Source organism: Mirounga leonina, unplaced genomic scaffold (genome assembly GCF_011800145.1).
Source record: "Mirounga leonina isolate KUSES-001 unplaced genomic scaffold, KU_Mleo_1.0 Mir_84, whole genome shotgun sequence".
Taxonomy (NCBI): domain Eukaryota; kingdom Metazoa; phylum Chordata; class Mammalia; order Carnivora; family Phocidae; genus Mirounga; species Mirounga leonina.
In genome coordinates, this window is record NW_023270827.1 from 883,241 (window position 1) to 901,321 (window position 18,081).

At 36.8% G+C, this 18,081-nt stretch overlaps 1 protein-coding gene across 3 annotated transcripts in view; it reads right to left on the reverse strand.

Moving 5' to 3' along the window:
* Positions 1-18,081, reverse strand: part of LOC118002868 (mitochondrial ribonuclease P catalytic subunit-like) — a 128,961-nt gene that overhangs the window by 70,892 nt on the left and 39,988 nt on the right. For all 3 annotated transcript variants that reach the window (XM_034993469.1, XM_034993470.1, XM_034993471.1), the window contains one exon: positions 14,692-14,799. In XM_034993469.1, the coding sequence (XP_034849360.1) occupies positions 14,692-14,799 (108 nt within the window). The remainder of the gene's footprint in view (positions 1-14,691; positions 14,800-18,081) is intronic.

Genomic DNA, 18,081 nt, shown 5'->3' on the forward strand with positions numbered 1-18,081 from the left:
ATGTAACATGAACAAGAAATAATTTGTTTTAAGCCACTGAAGTTGGAGTTTATTACTGCAGCATAACCTATTCTGACTAATACTAATACAGTCTTTTATTTTCTCTATATGGTTAATATATTTCCTATTTAATTATTTTACAGAAAAGTTAGCCATTAATGTGGAGACTCAAGTTTAGACTCTAAGCATCAGTTTAAAAAAATCAAGACCCCCAAACTGAAAAAACTAATAGAGGAAATTGTCAGTTATATTTAAATTAGGAAACTAAACACATCATAAAAAACTACCATGCTGTTGTTCCTACAAAGTTAAGGCCATGGACAACTAAATGCACTCACAAGGTGGCTGGGGTTTTTTTTGTTTTGTTTTGTTTTTCCTGTTTAAATTTATTGGACTATGTGCCAGGTACTGCAATAAGTGCTTTTCAAGGATTAGCTCATTTAGTCTTTACATAAGGCATGAGGAAGTTAAGTGACTTAGCCTAGATCACAAAGCTAGCAAGTGAACTAGGGTGCAGAAGAGTGAAACTCAAGAAGTCTTTCAGAATTAACCCTGAAAGAAAAAGCAGACGCTATTTCTAACAGGTTATACAATGTACTGTATATCCATTTGTTCATTGTTTCATTCATTTACTAAGTATCTACTGAGCAATTTATTATGTGCAAGGCCCTTTTCTCAGTGCTCAGAATATAACCGTGAACAAGATGCACGAGATCTTCAATCTCAGGGCATTTACATTCTTTTTTTTTCAAAGATTTTGTTTATTTATTTGACAGAGAGAGACACAGTGAGAGAGGGAACACAAGCAGGGGGAGTGGGAGAGGGAGAAGCAGGCTTCACGTGGAGCAGGGAGCCTGATGTGGGGCTCGATCCCAGGACCCCTGGAACCATGACCTGAGCCAAAGGCAGACACTTAACGACTAAGCCACCCAGGCGCCACCTTTTCTTTTTAACATTTTATTTATTTATTTGACAGAGAGAGACACAGTGAGGGCAATATGCACAAGATCTCCAATCTCAGGGCATTTACATTCTTTCTTTTTTTTTTTTAAGATTTTAGTTCTTTATTTGACAGAGAGAGACACAGTGAGGGAGGGAACACAAGCAGGGGGACTGGGAGAGGGAGAAGCAGGCCCCCAGCCGAGCAAGGATCCTGATGCAGGGCTCGATCCCAGGCCCCTGGGATCATGACCTGAGCCGAAGGCAGATGCTTAAGGACTGAGCCACCCAGGCACCCAGGGCATTTACATTCTGATGGAGATTAATAAAGTAAGCAACAACATGCATATGTAATTGGAGATACAAAATGTTATGAAGGAATTCAATAAGTTAACTATTGCTGTATAATTTAACTACCTCAAAACTTGGGTTAAAATAACCACTTATTTTCTCAAGGTACTATGGGTTGCCAATTTGAGTCTCAGCTAGACAGTTATTCTGTTCTACATGGTATTGGTTAGGCCAACCCACGTGTTCACAATCAGTTGGCAGGTCCCAGATGACCTTACTCACATGTCTGGAGTCTTAGTTGAGATGGCTGTGCACATGCTCTCTCTTGTCCCCTCTCTTCCTCTCCCTCTCTCTCCATGTGGCATCTCATCCTCAAGGAGACTAACGTGGGCTTGTTCACAAGGTTCCTAGAGAGTGACAGCATAGCTGCATGGCCTCTTGAGCCCTTACGTGAAAGTCCCACAATGTCACTTATGCCACATTCTACTCATCAAAGCAAATCATAAAGCAAGCCCAGATACAAGAGATGGAGAAACAGACTCCATCTCCTGATGAGAGGAACTGCAAAGAATCTGTGGCCATTTTTAATCCACCACTAAAGTAAGTAAGGTTGACGTAACTTAAAATCCAGGCAGAAGGTAAGAGAGCAGACTGGGTTTACTTTAGAAGAATTAGGGAAGACCTATGAGGTGCTGATAATGAAGAAAGAACATTAAAGGCTGAAGGAATAGCAAGTACAAAGATCTTGAGGCAGGAACAAGTTTGGTATGTCTGAGGAACAGGAAAAATTCTAGCGTGTCTATAATTTAGTGAAAGAGAGAAAAAAGCAGACATGAGGCTGAAAAGAGAGGGAACGATCAGATGATGAAAGACACTATACTCCATGATCAGGAACTTGGATTTTATCCTAAGGGTAAGTCAAAGTCATTGGGGCAAGGGTGAAAAAGCAAGGAGACCTCTTAGGAGATTAGGTGAGAGATGATGTTAATGGAGATGGAAAGAAATAATAAGATTTTGGAAATATTTGAGGGTTATGATCAATAAAATTTGCTAGTCAACTGGATATGGGGCGAGTGAAAAAGAACAATTGAGGCTAGAATCTTTGGTTTTTGACTTGAACAATTAGGAAGTTGGTGGTGCCGATTACCTACTCACTTAAGCTTTAAAAAACACAATTGAATTTCTACCTCTGATTATCTATACAATGCTTTTCCTCAGAAGTATTTGTAAGAGTCAAAACAGCATGTTGTTGGGGGATGGCTGTTCATAAAAAGATTCATGAACCTAAAACTGCTCTAAAGAGATAAGTTTATTAAATTAAAAGAAATGCAATCTAAGAAAATCCAAAATACTGTATCTTGCAGCAGATAATGTGAACGTGCTACATAACGGCTGACTCAAGGGTTCAATGGTACAAGAGTTCATACCTGACACTTTAAATTAGTAAAAATTTAAAATTTAATCAAATTTGGTTTCTCCCAAATTACAACATTATTCTGGAGAAATTAATGTTATGAAAACTCTTTGGCAATACTTATTTAAAACGAATTCTTATCCAAGTATTTTGGGTATTCTCTATTCTGACATTTTAGGTAAATTTTTAAGAAAAGAATCATATACAAGAATCATTGTTAATAGACAACAACATGCCCAATATACTACGAATGTTTTGTTTAGATAACGTGACCATTGGTCTAATCATGTTCCTAGCAATTCCTAGCATTTATTGGCCTAAAGACATATCCTCACATCTTAAAAGAGTATCTGGCATGGAATAGGTGCTCAATAAACAGTAACTGAATCTACATCGTAATTCCCAGCTAGGATGATCTAACTGTCCTCAAACGGGAGGTTATATAATTAATCTGTTGGTCATTCAGAATACTTCCCTCTTCTTCAAAATAAAAATATAAACCAGAACCTTTCTTTATGAAAATTTGAAACTATATGTATTTTAAGCAGGATACACTTTACACTTGAAAAACATCTACAAGGTTAGTAGCAAATCTTATAGAACTCTTAGAAGAAAACAGGAATAAATCTTCATGACTCCAGGTTAGGCAATGATATTTTTAGATATGACACCAACAATGACAGGCAACAAAAGGAAAAAAATAGATAAACTGGACTTCATCAAAACTAAAAACTTTTGTGCTTCAAAGGTTACCATCAAGAAACTGAAAACACGGGGCGCCTGGGTGGCTCAGTTGGTTAAGCGACTGCCTTCGGCTCAGGTCGTGATCCTGGAGTCCCGGGATCGAGTCCCGCATCGGGCTCCCTGCTCGGCAGGGAGTCTGCTTCGTCCTCTGACCCTCCTCCCTCTCATGCTCTCTGTCTCTCATTCTCCCTCTCGCAAATAAATAAAAATAAAATCTTTAAAAAAAAAAAAAAAAAAAAAAAGAAACTGAAAACACAATCCAAATGGGAGAATATATTTGCAAATCATATGTCTGATAAAGGTCTAATATTCAGAATATATAAAAAATTACAACTCAACAATAAAAAGACAAGTAACCGTATTAAAAAATAGGTAGAGGATTTTAAGAGCTATGTCTCCAAAGAAGATATACAAATGGCCAATAAACACATAAAAAGATGCTTAACATCCTACGTCATTAGGAAATGCAAATCAAAGCCCACAAAAGATACCACTTCATACACACTAGATGGTTATAATAAAAAGACTGATAATAGCAGATATTGGTGGGGATGTAGAGAAACTACAACTCTTTTATATACTGCTATGGAAAATGGTGCAGCAGCTTTGGAAGTTTGGCAGGTCCTCAAAAAATTAAAGAATTACCATATGACCTAGCAATTCTACTCCCAGGTACATATCCAAAAGAACAGAAAACATGTCCACACGATGCAGCAAAAGTGGTCCTAAAAACAAAGTTTATAGCAATATAGGCCTACCTCAAGAAGCAAAAAAGATCTCAAATAAAAAACTTAGCCTTATACCTAAAGGACCTAGAAAAAGAATAAAGAAAAGCCAAACTCCATGATCAGGAACTTGGATTTTATCCTAAGGGTAAGTCAAAGTCGTTGGGGCAAGGGTGAAAAAGACAGGAAATAATAAAGATTAGAACAGAAATAGGGGCACCTGGGCGCCTACCTCAGTTAAGCATCCGACTCGGTTTTGGCTCAGGTCATGACCTCAGGGTTGTGAGATCGAGCCCTGCGTAGGCTCCACACTCAGCACAAAGTCCGCTTGAGATTCTCTCTCCCTCTCCCTTGGCCCTTCCCTCCACTCATACTTTCCCTCTCTCTCTTAAAATAAACAAATAAAAATTTTAAAAAGAGATTAGAACAGAAATAAATGATACAGAAACTAAAAAAACAATAGAACAAATCAATGAAATCAGAAGCTGGTTCTTTGAAAAGATCAACAAAATTGATAAACCTCTAGCCAGACTCATTAAAAAAAAAAAGAGAGAGAGAGGATCCAAATAAACAAAATCACTAATGAAAGAGGAGAAATAACAACCAACACCACAGAAATACAATTGTAACAGAATATTATGAAAACCTATACGCCCACAAATCGGACAACTTAGAAAAAATGGATATATTCCTAGAAACACATAACCTACCAAAACTAAAGCAGAAAGAAATAGAAAATTTGAATAGGCCAATTGTCAGCAATAAAATCGAATCACTAATCAAAAAACTCCCAACAAACAAAAGTCCAGGACCAGACACCTTCACAGGCGAATTCTACCAAACCTTTAAAAAAGAGTTAATACCAGGGCGCCTCGGTGGCTCAGTCATTAAGCGTCTGCCTTCGGCTCAGGTCATGATCCCAGGGTCCTGGGATCAAGCCCCACATCGGGCTCCCTGCTCAGCGGGAAGCCTGCTTCTCCCTCTCCCACTCCCCCTGCTTGTGTTCCCTCTCTCGCTGTGTCTCTCTCTGTCAAATAAATAAATAAAAAATCTTAAAAAAAAAAAAAAAGAAGAGTTAATACCTATTCTTCTCAAACTATTCCAAAAAATAGGGGTGCCTCGGTGGTTCAGTTGGTTGGGGGTCTGACTTTTGGTTTTCGCTCAGTTCGTGATCTCAGTATTGTAAGACTGAGCCCCGTGTCTGTTTGAGAGTCTCCCTCTCCTTCTGCTCCTCCCCCGCTCTCTCGCTCAAATAAATAAATAAAAGTCTTTAAAAAAAAAACTATTCCAAAAAATAGGAAAGGAAGGAAAACTTTCAAATTCATTCTGTGAGGCCAGTATCACCCTGATACCAAAGCCAGATAAAGGCACCACAAAAAAAGAAAACTACAGTCCAGTATTTTTCATGAATATAGATGCAAAAAATCCTTAACAAAATATTAGCAAACTGAATCCAACAATACACTAAAAAGACATCACCATCAAGTAGGATTTATTCCCAGAATGCAAGGGTGGTTCAATATTCACAAAACAATCAATGTGCTGTGTCACATCAATAAGAGAAGGATAAAAATCACAGGATCATTTCAATAGATGCAGAAAAAGCATTCAACAAAGTATAACACCCATTCATGATTAAAAAAAAAAAAAAAAAACCTCTGCAAAATAGGTCTACAGGGAACATATCTCAACATAATAAAGTCCTTATGTGAAAAATCCACAGCAAACATCACACTCAAAGGGGAAAAACTGAAAAGCTTTCCCCATCAGGTCAGGAAAAAGACAAGAATGTCTGCTCTTACCACTTTTATTCAATATAGTACTGCAAGTCCTAGCCACAGCAATTAGACAACATGAAGAAATAAAAGGCATCCAAATTGGTAAGGAAGAAGTAAAACTCTCACTATTTGCAGATGACATGATAGTATATATAACAGAAAACCTTAAAGACTCCACCAAAAACTATTAAAACTAGTAAATGAAATCAGTAAAGTTGCAGGATACAAAATCAATGTACAGAAATCTGTTGCATTTCTTTACACTAATAATGAAGCAGCAGAAAGTGAAATGAAGAAAACAATCCCAAGAACAATTGCACAAAAACAATAAAATATCTAGGAATAAACTTAACCAAAAAGGTGAAAGACCTGAAAACTATAAACCACTGATGAAAGAAATTCAAGATGACACAAAGAAATGGAAAGACATTCATTCCATGCTCATGCGTTGGAAGAACAAATACTCTTAAAATGTCTATACTATTCAAAGCAATCTACAGATTTAATGAAATCCTTATCAAAATATCAGTAGCATTTTTCACAGAACTAGAACAAACAATCCTAAAATTTGTATGGAACCACAAAAGACCCTGAATAGCCAAAGCAATCTTGAAAAAGAAAAACAAAACTGGAGGTATCACAATTCCAGACTTCAAGTTATATTACAAAGTGGTAGTGTTAAAACGGTAGAGTACTGGCACAAAAACAGACACATAAATCAATGGAATAGAACAGAAAACCCAGAAATAAACCCACAATTATATGGTCAGTTAATCTTGGACAAAGGAGGAATGAATATACAATGGAAAAAAGACAGTCTCTTCAACAAATGGTGTTGGGAAAACAGGACAGCTATATGCAAAAGAATGAAACTGAACCACTTTCTTACACCATACACAGAAATAAACCCCAAGTGGATTAAAGACCTAAATGTGAGACCTGAAACCATAAAAATCCTTAAAGAGAGCACAGGCAGTAATTGCTCTGACACTGGCTGTAGAACATTTTTCTAGATAGGTTTCCTGAGGCAAGGGAAATAAAAGCAAAAATAAACTATTGGGACTATATCAAAATAAAAAGTTTCTGTACAGTGGAGGAAATAGTCAACAAAACTAAAAGGCAACCTACTGAATGGGAAAAGATATTTGCAAACAACATATCTCATAAAGGGTTAGTATCCAAAATGTATAAAGAAATGATACAACTCAATACCCAAAAACAAATAATCCAATTAAAAAATGGGCGAAGACATGAACAGACATTTCTCTAAAGAATACATACAGGTGGCCAACATATACATGAAAAGATGCTCAAAATCACTAATTATCAGAGAAATGCAAATCAAAATTACCATGAGGTATTACCTCACACCTGTGAGAATGGCAAAAATCAAAAACCAAGAAATGACAAGTGTTGGCAAGGACTGGAGAAAAAGGAACCCTCTTGCACTATTGGTGAGAATGCAAACTTGTGCAGCCATTGTGGAAAACAGTATGGAGGTTTCTCAAAAAATTAAAAATAGAACTACCCTACGAACCAGTGATTGCACTACTGGGTATTTACTCCCCAAATACAAAAACACTAATTCAAAGGGATACATGTACCCCTGTGTTTACTGCAGCATTATTTATAATAGCCAAACTATGGAAGTAGCCCAAGTGTCCATCTCCATCAATAGATGAATGGATAAAGAAGATGTGGTGTGTGTGTAATGGAATATTATTCAGGCATAAAAAGAACATTGCCATTTGCAACAACATGGATAGAGTTAGAGAGTATAATACTAAGTGAAATAAGCCAGCCAGAGGAAGACAAATACATATGATTTCACTCATTTGTGGAATTTAAGAAACAAATGAGCAGGAAAAAAAAACTGAGAGAGAGAGAGAGAAAGACAAATCAAGAAACAGACTTTTAACTATAGAGAACAAACTGATGGCTACCAGAAGAAAGGTGAAGGGGGTGGGTGAAATAGGTGATGGGGATTAAAGAGTACACTTATCATGATGAAAAAAAGTTAAATAAAATTAAATTTCTTTTTAAAAAGGTGTAGTTCACTAAATATTCAGTTTGCTGGCCAGATTCAGCTATTTTATTTTCTCTAAAATGATTTGTTTTTCTAGATTTGGCCTTTGAATCAAGACTAACCTTTCTAAAAGGTTGTTACCTTAAAAGGTCATTTAATCTATACCCATGCCTTGGGGGTGCCATTCAGGAAGGTAATTCCTCAGTGTCAATAGAGTTCTCTGTGCAACTTAAAAAAAGAAAGAAAACATATCTACACAAAAGCCTGTATGTGAGATGTTCCCAGCAACACTATTCTTAATAGCCAAAAAGTGGAAACAACCCAAATGTCCACGAATGGATAAATAAAATGTGGCCTATCTATACAAAGGAATATTATTCTGCAATAAAAAGGAATAAAATAGTGATTCATGTTATAAACAGATGAATTTTAGAAACACTATGCTAAGTGAAAAGATAAAATGTCCACAATAGGCAAATCCATAAAGACAGAAAGCAGACTAGTAGTTGCCAAGGAACTAAGGGGAAGAAGGAACCGGAAGTGAGTACTAATGGGTATGGGGTTACTTTGGGGAATGAAAATATTTTGGAACTAGATAGTGGTAATGGTTGCAAAACTTAGTGAATATACGAAAAACCACTGGATTGTACACATTACACTTGATCTTGGCCAAAAGGCCAAGAAGCAGTTGGACTGTACACTTTATATATATTCTTAATTTTTATTTATTTTTAAAGATTTTATTTATTTATTTGACACAGAGGGAGAGATAGCAAGAGAGAGCACAAATGACTGAGCCACCCAGGTGCCCCCTATTTTTATTTTTTTTAAGTAGGCTCCACGCCAGGGTGGAGCCCAAGGTGGGGCTTGAACTCACAACTCTGAGATCAAGACCTGAGCTGAGATCAAGAGTCAGATGCTTAACTGACTGAGCCACCCAGGCGCGCCTGGACCATTTACTTTAACAGGCTCACTATTATGGTTTATGAATTATATCTCAATAAAAGAAAAAGAAAACTCAAACAGATACGAAAGAATTGATGTATGACTTGGTCAAGATCCTAAATTATGTCCAAAGTGAAATCTAATCAGGGACTTTACAATCTCCATTTTCATTTAGTATATCCTGTAATTGTATTAAGACACCAGAAACTGGGGGCGCCTGGGTGGCTCAGTCATTAAGCGTCTGCCTTCGGCTCAGGTTATGATCCCAGGGTCCTGGGATCGAGCCCCACATCGGGCTCCCTGCTCGGCAGGAGCCTGCTTCTCCTTCTCCCGCTCCCCCTGCTTGTGTCCCCTCTCTCGCTGTGTCTCTCTGTCAAATAAATAAAAATCTTTAAAAAAAAAAAAAAGGACACCAGAAACTGTAAAGATAAAAATTAAATATTTACTTAGTAATAACTTTTCAGCAAAAAAGTTCTGTTTTTCAGGAAACAACAAAATCATATATTAACCTATACTTTTCCATACCATATTTTTTCTTCAGAATCTCAAGTAACATTTAAATATGAACCTTCGCATCTAAGTTAAAAGCTCTTCTGAATCATTTCTGGCCATAATAGCTCTGTACATCCTCATGGTGATAGATTACAAACCATTCTCCTTAAAACCTGTGTTCTTCATCTTTACTTCTTATATCACTTTTAGGACCAACAGCAGAGACAGATTGAAGAATACTGAGGTATTACCTGTATTTCACATTGATTACTTCTTTTTCTTTCAACGAATTTTGCCATTCTGTCTTTGTCATGTGTTGTAAACAATTTTTTCTTTTTTACCAAGTTAACTGACTTGAATGTCTATGGGCAGGTTTTGGCAGACAGAAGTTTGCAACCTGAGTGACAGCTTTTCAAAATGCAAAAATCAGTTATAACAACCTCTCCTTGCTTAAAAATTCTGTACCTCACTATGAAAAATGTGTCAATTACCACTATCTTTTACTGCATTGTTAGAAAACCTTCAGCAAATATTTAAAGTTCAGATTAAGGTTAATATTAAACTGTGTAGAGCTGCCAATACAACTAACTCAATTGAGGTGACAAGTGGATGGACAGACATATGTTATGTACGTATGGCTAAATGTGCACATACCCAAGCAATGACAACCACCAATAAGTCTCAACTCCACATGGTGGCTGGCCAGTTTCTGCTGACATCATATATAAGACATAAATAATCTGGCTTCAAAAAATTAAAATACAAAACGATGTATATGAAAATTGAGAAAATAAATTCACAAAAGCTTATTTTTAGCTCCTTGACCTCTGTCACTCCTAAGCTGTAGTCTCTGAGACCAAGATATACAATCATGGTGCTACTTTCTAGATAATGAAGGTAAAAATGGTCTTTTCTTATCTATAAGCTGACTTACAGAGAATAATGGAAATGGCCATTAATGGAAAAAGACCAAGAATTTGTAATGTATTATACAGAGAGTTCATGCGAAGAACATAAATGATCTGTGCATTATTCCATTAAAAAAAATCCAGAAACTGGGCGCCTGGGTGGCTCAGTTGGTTAAGCGACTGCCTTCGGCTCAGGTCATGATCCTGGAGTCCCTGGATCGAGTCCCGCATCGGGCTCCCTGCTCAGCGGGGAGTCTGCTTCTCCCTCTGACCCTCCCCCCTCTCATGTGCTCTCTCTCTCAGTCTCTCTCTCTCAAATAAATAAATAAAATCTTTAAAAAAAAAAAATCCAGAAACTTCTTCACACAAAGATGAAAAAATTAAGGCACACAGAAATAGGATTCCTAATATTTCCTTTATTCATGCTTATAGGTGACTGTAGCAAGAGATGGAAATAAAGAGGACATATCAAGAATATCTTGACAAGTCAAGAATATTACCTTTCTGGACTATTTAATTTTGTTAACAAATGTTTTAAATCTAAAAAATGGGTGGGGGGGAACCTGTCCTGCTCTTTTCACATAACAGATTCACAGCACAAATGTAGCTAAATAGCTGCAGCAATCATGTAATAAGCAACCTTGAAGAAACTTCTATTGGGAGGCTTTGTAGAAGTATAAATTGCTACAGTCATTTTGGAAAGTAATTTGGCAATATGTACCGAGACCTTAAAATATCCACACTCTTTGACTTCCATTTCTGAGAATCTATTTGCATATCTATAATCACAAATCACTTTTCTACTGGATGGTTCTTTTTCTTATAGGCTTATAGGAGACAATGGTAGTGTCAGAAAATTAGCCCTTTGTCACAAGTGTTGTAAACAATTTTTTCTCTTTGTTGTTATCTTTTAACAATGTTTACAGTAAATTTCTCTGTTCTTCCCATTAGGGCTCCTAGGTTTTATATACACTTTTAGGGTGCTTCCAACTCAAATATTTTAAAAAGTACATGTTTTCTTCTACTTCTTTTATAATTTCATTTTTATTGAGAGCTTTCAACAACTGTAAATTAAAATGTAGATATACAATTATTTAAAAAGGTGAAGCTCAACTAGGTAAGAAAATGGAAAAACACTGCAAGGAAATAAAACACTGACAGTGGTTATTGCTAAATGATGTGGTTATATATGATATGCTTTATTGTAATTTCCAAATTTTCTATATGCATTACTTTTATAATCAGAAGAAAATAAAACTTCTTAAAATAATCATATTTAAAATTTTTCTTCAGTTTTTGATGATACTAGCTTCATTTCTCAATTATTATTTGAGTACCTTACCCAGATTGAATCTAATACTAGGGCAGAGCTTTGTATTTTAACTCTATTGACATAGATGACCTGACAGGAAAAAACTACCAAATAAGGGTCTACTGAAAGCAAGAATTACAGTTCCAGTTAGGAAATTAATCTGAATAGTAATCCCAATAATAGTTACTCCTATTAGGTTTTTACAATGTGCCAAATGCTTACATTTATTAACTCATTTATTCTTTTCAACATCTTTGTGAGGTAAGTACTGTTGTTCTCTCCATTTTACACACTGGGAAACTAAGGCACAGAGAGGTTAAATAATTTGCTCATGAAAGCTCTTAAAAGTGGAAGAGCCAGGACTGGGATTCAAAAAGTCTGGCTCTAGAATCCTTATTCTTTTTATTTTTTTTTCTTTTGAGAGAGCGAGCAAGCGAGCATGGGGGTGGGTATGAGGGAGTGGAGAGGCAAAGGGAGAGAGAATCCTAAGCGGTGGGCCCCACAAACAGCACAGAGCCGGCGCGGGGCTGGATCTCACAACCCTGAGATCATGACCTGAATGGGAATGAAGAGTTGGATGCTCGGGGCCCCTGGGTGGCTCAGTTGGTTAGGCATTTGCCTTTGGCTCAGGTCATGATCTCAGGGTCCTGGGATCGAGCCCCGTGTTGGGCTCTCTGCTCAGTGGCATGTCTGCTTCTCTCTCTTTCCCTCTGTGATCCCTCTCACTCTCTCAAATAAATAAATATAAAATCTTAAAAAAAAAAAAAAGAGTTGGACACTTAACTGACTGAACCACCCAGGTACCACTGGAATCCTTATTCTTAACTTCTAAACTAAAATCCTATTTAAAAGATTAACAGAAAAACTGGGAAGCTAGTTCTGACAACCTAGGAAGTGTTAAAGAATAAAACTAAGCCACAAAAGGGCCTAATGATAGATCTATTTAAAAAAAAGAAAAAAGAGAGAGGTCTATGAGAAATATGATATATCTTTATTTTTCACAAATCCCTAGGCTTCAGAGATTTGAGAAAAAACTTGAGAAGGAAATTTTTTCCTTCTTTATTCAGGTGGTGTCTCTAAGCTGAGCCTCTGAGCTGTGGTTTCCCAAACATAATGTCAGTGCACTGCCACAAGATAATGGTGCTTTTAAGAGCTGAGTAATAACAATTACCTGTCACATAAAGCATTGCTAACATTAAATTATTTTAAGAGTAAAAACTAAAAGCAGTGGCAGGTGCCTATGATTTCACTGGTCAATCATTTGTTCTTTGTGTCTTAGTTTGCCAAACTGCTTGGATCTTTCCAAATGTGCAAATTTTTCTCACATTACGCAAGGGGATATATCCACGACATCATTTTCAATGTGTTACTTTCCCCAAAAATGTTCACCCAATTTAGGCCATATATTTCTGGCAAGTCAATTTTTAGTGCTTTGTGTGAAGCTGAAAGTCAAACAAAAGGTAAACAAATACAAAACTTTACTTCTCACAGATTAGAGGTGGAATTTTTAGAATGAGCCCTTCTGATTCTGAGCTCCACCATGCATTAGAGATAGTAATTTTACGCTTCATTTTCTGACTTTGTTCTTGTCAATATTACTCCCTCAAAGATCCCTTCAAGTACCTAAAAGACAAAATATTTTCAACTTGCTTTTTTGCTTTTTAAAAATAAAGGATTGAAAACTAATACCTGACCGTAAAAATGTAGGCACAAACATAAAGGAAAGGCATATAAAGAAATTTCTGTAAATCAACCTTGTGCTTTGCGTACTTGTAAGCTTTTCTGAGTAAAAATGGTCAAACTGGACTAGTAGCATCTCTGAGAAACAGTTTTTAAGTTGGTAGCAATTTTTAAGAAATAACACAGATTAACTACAGATGAATGGCCAAAAATTGCCAGCGATAAGAACCATAAACTTGGGCGCCTGGGTGGCTCAGTTGGTTAAGCGACTGCCTTCGGCTCAGGTCATGATCCTGGAGTCCCTGGATCGAGTCCAGCATCGGGCTCCCTGCTCGGCAGGGAGTCTGCTTCTCCCTCTGACCCTCCCTCCTCTCATGTGCTCTCTCTCATTCTCTCTCTCTCAAATAAATAAATAAAATCTTAAAAAAAAAAAAGAACCATAAACTTGGGGGTGCCTGGGTCGCTCAGTCAGTTAAGCATCTGAATCTTGATTCTAGCTCAGGTCATGATCTCAGGGTTGTGGGATTGAGCCCCACGTTGGGCTCTGTGCTCAGCGAGGAGTCTGCTGGAGATTCTCTCCCTCTGCCCCTCCCCCTGCTCTCTCTGTCTCAAATAAATAAATAAATCTTAAAAAAAAAAAAAAAAAAGGACCATAAGCTTGAAACCCAGGAGCTCTCCACAATTGAATTTTGATGTTATGACTGCTTTCTAAGGATTTGCTCTATAAAATTCACTTCACTTTTCTAATATTCTAATCTATAAAAAAGGGGATTAAAATAACTGCTCACTAGTGCTATGAAAAATCATGATATTCCTATTCGAAACTACTAGACATTTATAAACTGATAGAACAAATGATTACCTTATTAAAAAAAGAACTGCTTAGATTCATTTATGAGCATACTATGTTTGGAAAAAACAAATATATTAACATCTCTTGATAGTTTATGTTGATAAATTTCAAGCAGAGGAATGTGACACACAGGGAAATGATAGAGTACCCAAAGAAAGAGTAGAGATATAGAAGAAGGTTACCTAAAATTATATAAGAAAAAGGCCTGAAATGGCCCTTTATTACGTGGACTTTTTTTTTAAGAAGGCTCCACACCCAGTGTGGAGCCCAACACAGAACTTGAACTCATGACCCTGAGATCAAGACCTGAGCTGAAATAAAGAGTCAGATGCTTAACCAACTGAGCCATCCAGGTGCCCTTATTACATGGACTTTTTAATCCCTCTTGGCCAGTCTAGAAGAGCCACTTACTTGCCAGAGAAGAAAACAGTGACTCTTAGATAAGTAGTTAGTTACTGTGACACTTTTAGGAGCTTATTTTTAGAGGAAGGAAAAATGGGGAATTAGAGACCCAAGAAAGATCACAAATAAGTACAATAAATATTTCTAGAGATTTGGAATAACAATATAAAACTTGTACTTACAACTTGAGATTCACGAGCTTTAGGAAATGTTTTGGCAACATTGAGCCCATCGATGACGATATCAAAAGGAGGACAGCATTTTACAAAGTTCTGAAATCTCTTGAGTTCCTAAAAAAGAAAAGCCAGATAAGATATTAATAAGAACTTAGCAAGGACTTTATTATAAACACACTGCTATGACTTTTATTACTGTTCTGGTAAGTAAAAATATTCATCGCTTAAAAATACACAAACTCAAAAACACTTTCGAAATGAAATCTGGAAAGACCAGACTAAGAGATGCAACTGCATGGAATTATCTGAAAATGCTTTATAATCTCATAGCACTTTATACTTCATATAGTACTTCCACACGCTAACTGCATTTGATCCGTAACCAGCTCTCACCTGCTAAATTGACTCCCAAGGCAGTCATGATGAAAATGAAATGTCAGAATCTCTATAACCCGCTCTTAAGCCAAGGAGATGTAAACCTCAGATATGCTAGTCTACCAGTACAACAGTGTTGAAAGAATAAGGCTCTATAATAGTCCCTCTTCAATCATCAAGATGATTTTGTTTACTTCTAGCTATTTTGAAGAGTTGAAATATTCAACAAATATTTGTGGAGCATCTACTATTGTTCCCAGCAGTTACTAAAGAGACAAAACTCTAATGGAGCCCGCATTTTGGTAGAAGGAGACACAAAATAAACCAAATAAATAAGTTAATAAATTATATTAAATGCCAAGTGTGATGAGTGCTATGGAGGAAAGAAAAGGAGGAGTGGGAGTTCCATTACTGGTAATGATGGAGTAGTCTGTACTGGACTATCAGATAACATAAATTCTATATGAAAAACAACTATTTGAAGGTACTACAGAATGACCAAAAGCAGGCAGAAATTCAACGGAATGCAAAATTTGAAAGACAGTGTGGCTACCCGACAGTCCAACTGAGTCCCCTCCAACAGTCAGCATCAACATCAGCCCCATGAGAATGAGGAAGACTTCAAGATGACCTCAGCCCCCTTTTAATTACAATGGTAGAATACCCAAGCAAGAGCCACACAGCTGAGTCTAGTCAAACTCAAGAACCATGAGAGAGAATAATAAAAATAGTAAGTGTTTCTGTTTAAAGCCACTACATCTGGGCGGTTTGTTATCTACCTATGGATAACCAAAAAAGAAAGGAACCCTCCCTCCCCACCCACCCTGCATCTGCACATGCTCACCCAGGCACGCTCTCTCTCCCTCTCTTTCTTAAATGAATAAATAAATAAATAAATAAATAAATAAATAAATAAATAAATAAAATATTTCTTAAAAAAGCCACTGAGTAGACCATGCTGATAAAGCATGACAGAAAGAGCTGACCTACTGAGATAGCATACTAACTATGGCATAGGGCAATACAAATCTGCAAGCTTAATTGTTTTAATGGAGGGTAAATTTAAATAATTATTTCTTTCTAGCACTGCTGCTAGATTGTATTTGATTACAGATTGGCTAATGATCTGGGGTATGAAAATCCACAAAGCTTTTGATTAACAAAAGAAGTCCTTTTGAAAAAACATTTATTGATATATAATTCACATACCACACAATTCACTCATTTGAAGTATACAATTCACAGGTTGTGCAACATTACCACAATCTAATTTTAGAATATTCTGGCTTTCCTACTAGATACTCCATACTCATTAGCAGTCAATCACCATTTCTCTACCCTACCACATAGCAACCATTAAACTATCTTCTATCTCTATCGATTCACTTATTCTGGACATTTCATATAAACCGAATTATACAGGGTGCCTGGGTGGCTCAGTTGGTTAAGTGACTGCCTTCGGCTCAGGTCATGATCCTGGAGTCCCGGGATCTAGTCCCGCATCGGGCTCCCTGCTCAGCGGGGAGTCTGCTTCTCCCTCTGACCCTCCCCCCTCTCATGTGCTCTCTCTCTCTCTCTCATTCTCTCTCTCAAATAAATAAAATCTTTAAAAAAAAAAAACCCGAATTATACAAATATGTGGTCTTTTGTGATTGACTTCTTTCACTCATCATAATGTTTTCAAGGTTTGTTAACACTGTAGCATAAATGAGTATTCCATTCCTTTTTATTGCTGAATAATATTCCATTGTATGGATATACCACATTTTATTGATCCATTCATTAGTTGATGGGCACTTGGATTATTTCCAATTTTAGGCTATTATGACTAATGCTATGAACATTTGTGTACAAGTTTTCATGGGAAACTGTAATGTAGTAATAGTAACTCTATGTTTAACTTTTCGAGGAACTGCCAGACTATTTTCCAAAGTAGCTGCACCATTTTACATTTCCAACTGCAATGTATGAGGCTTCCAATTTCTCCACAGCCCCACCAATACTTGTTATTGTATGTGTTTTTTATTAAAGTCATGCTTGTGGGTGTGAAATGGTACCTCATTGTGGTTTTGATGTACATTTCCCAAATGACTAATGATGTGGAGCTTTTTTTCATGTGTTCATTGGCCTAAAGGGAGTTCATTTTTGTAACACAGAGGTTTTATAAATTCAATGTACAGCTCCTTCAATAACAGTCACAACTTCTATCATCTTCACCCATTTTATACATTTAAATTTAAATCTGAAAAGTGTAACCGCACAGGAATTATAAATACCATGACTTGCAACAGAGTTTGTTACCTCAAATGCCTACAGGGATCAGGCAGGTGACATAAATAAGTAGAATGGGCCAAGTCTAAGAAAACATAACAGAGCAGGCAAAATGATAAACAGCAAATGGTGTAAGTCTCATTGTCCAAGATTCTATAGAAAGAGATCTTAAAGACTAACAAACTAGAGAATGTAGATCTCTTATAAAGAGAGTAGCCCAGTGCTCAGTCCAGCTAATTGTTGCCCCACAAAAGTAAATACCCAGGTTTAGGAGTTAAAATTTTTCAAGGAAAATAAAAAATCTAGCATTTTGAAATATTATCAAATAACTTTTAAAAAGAGTAAAATACAAAGATGGATGCTCAAACAAAAAATATATATGGACTCGATTCCACCCACAGACCACAAGTTTGTAACACATACACTGGGTCAAGCAATAGATTTTCATTAAGCACCTACTCTGGGCCAAATAATGTTCTTATTCCTAGGAACAGAACTGTGAACAAGTTCATTGAGCTCAAGAAATTTACATACTAGGGGCACCTGGGTGGCTCAGTTGGTTAAGCGTCTGCCTTCAGCTCAGGTCGTTGTCCCGGGGTCCTGGGATCGAGTCCTGCATCGGGCTCCCTGCTCAGCGGGGAGCCTGCTTCTCCCTCTCCCTCTGCTGCTCTGCCTACTTGAGCTCTCTCTCTCTCTCTGATAGATAAATAAATAAATAAATAAATAAATAAATAAATAAATAAATAAATA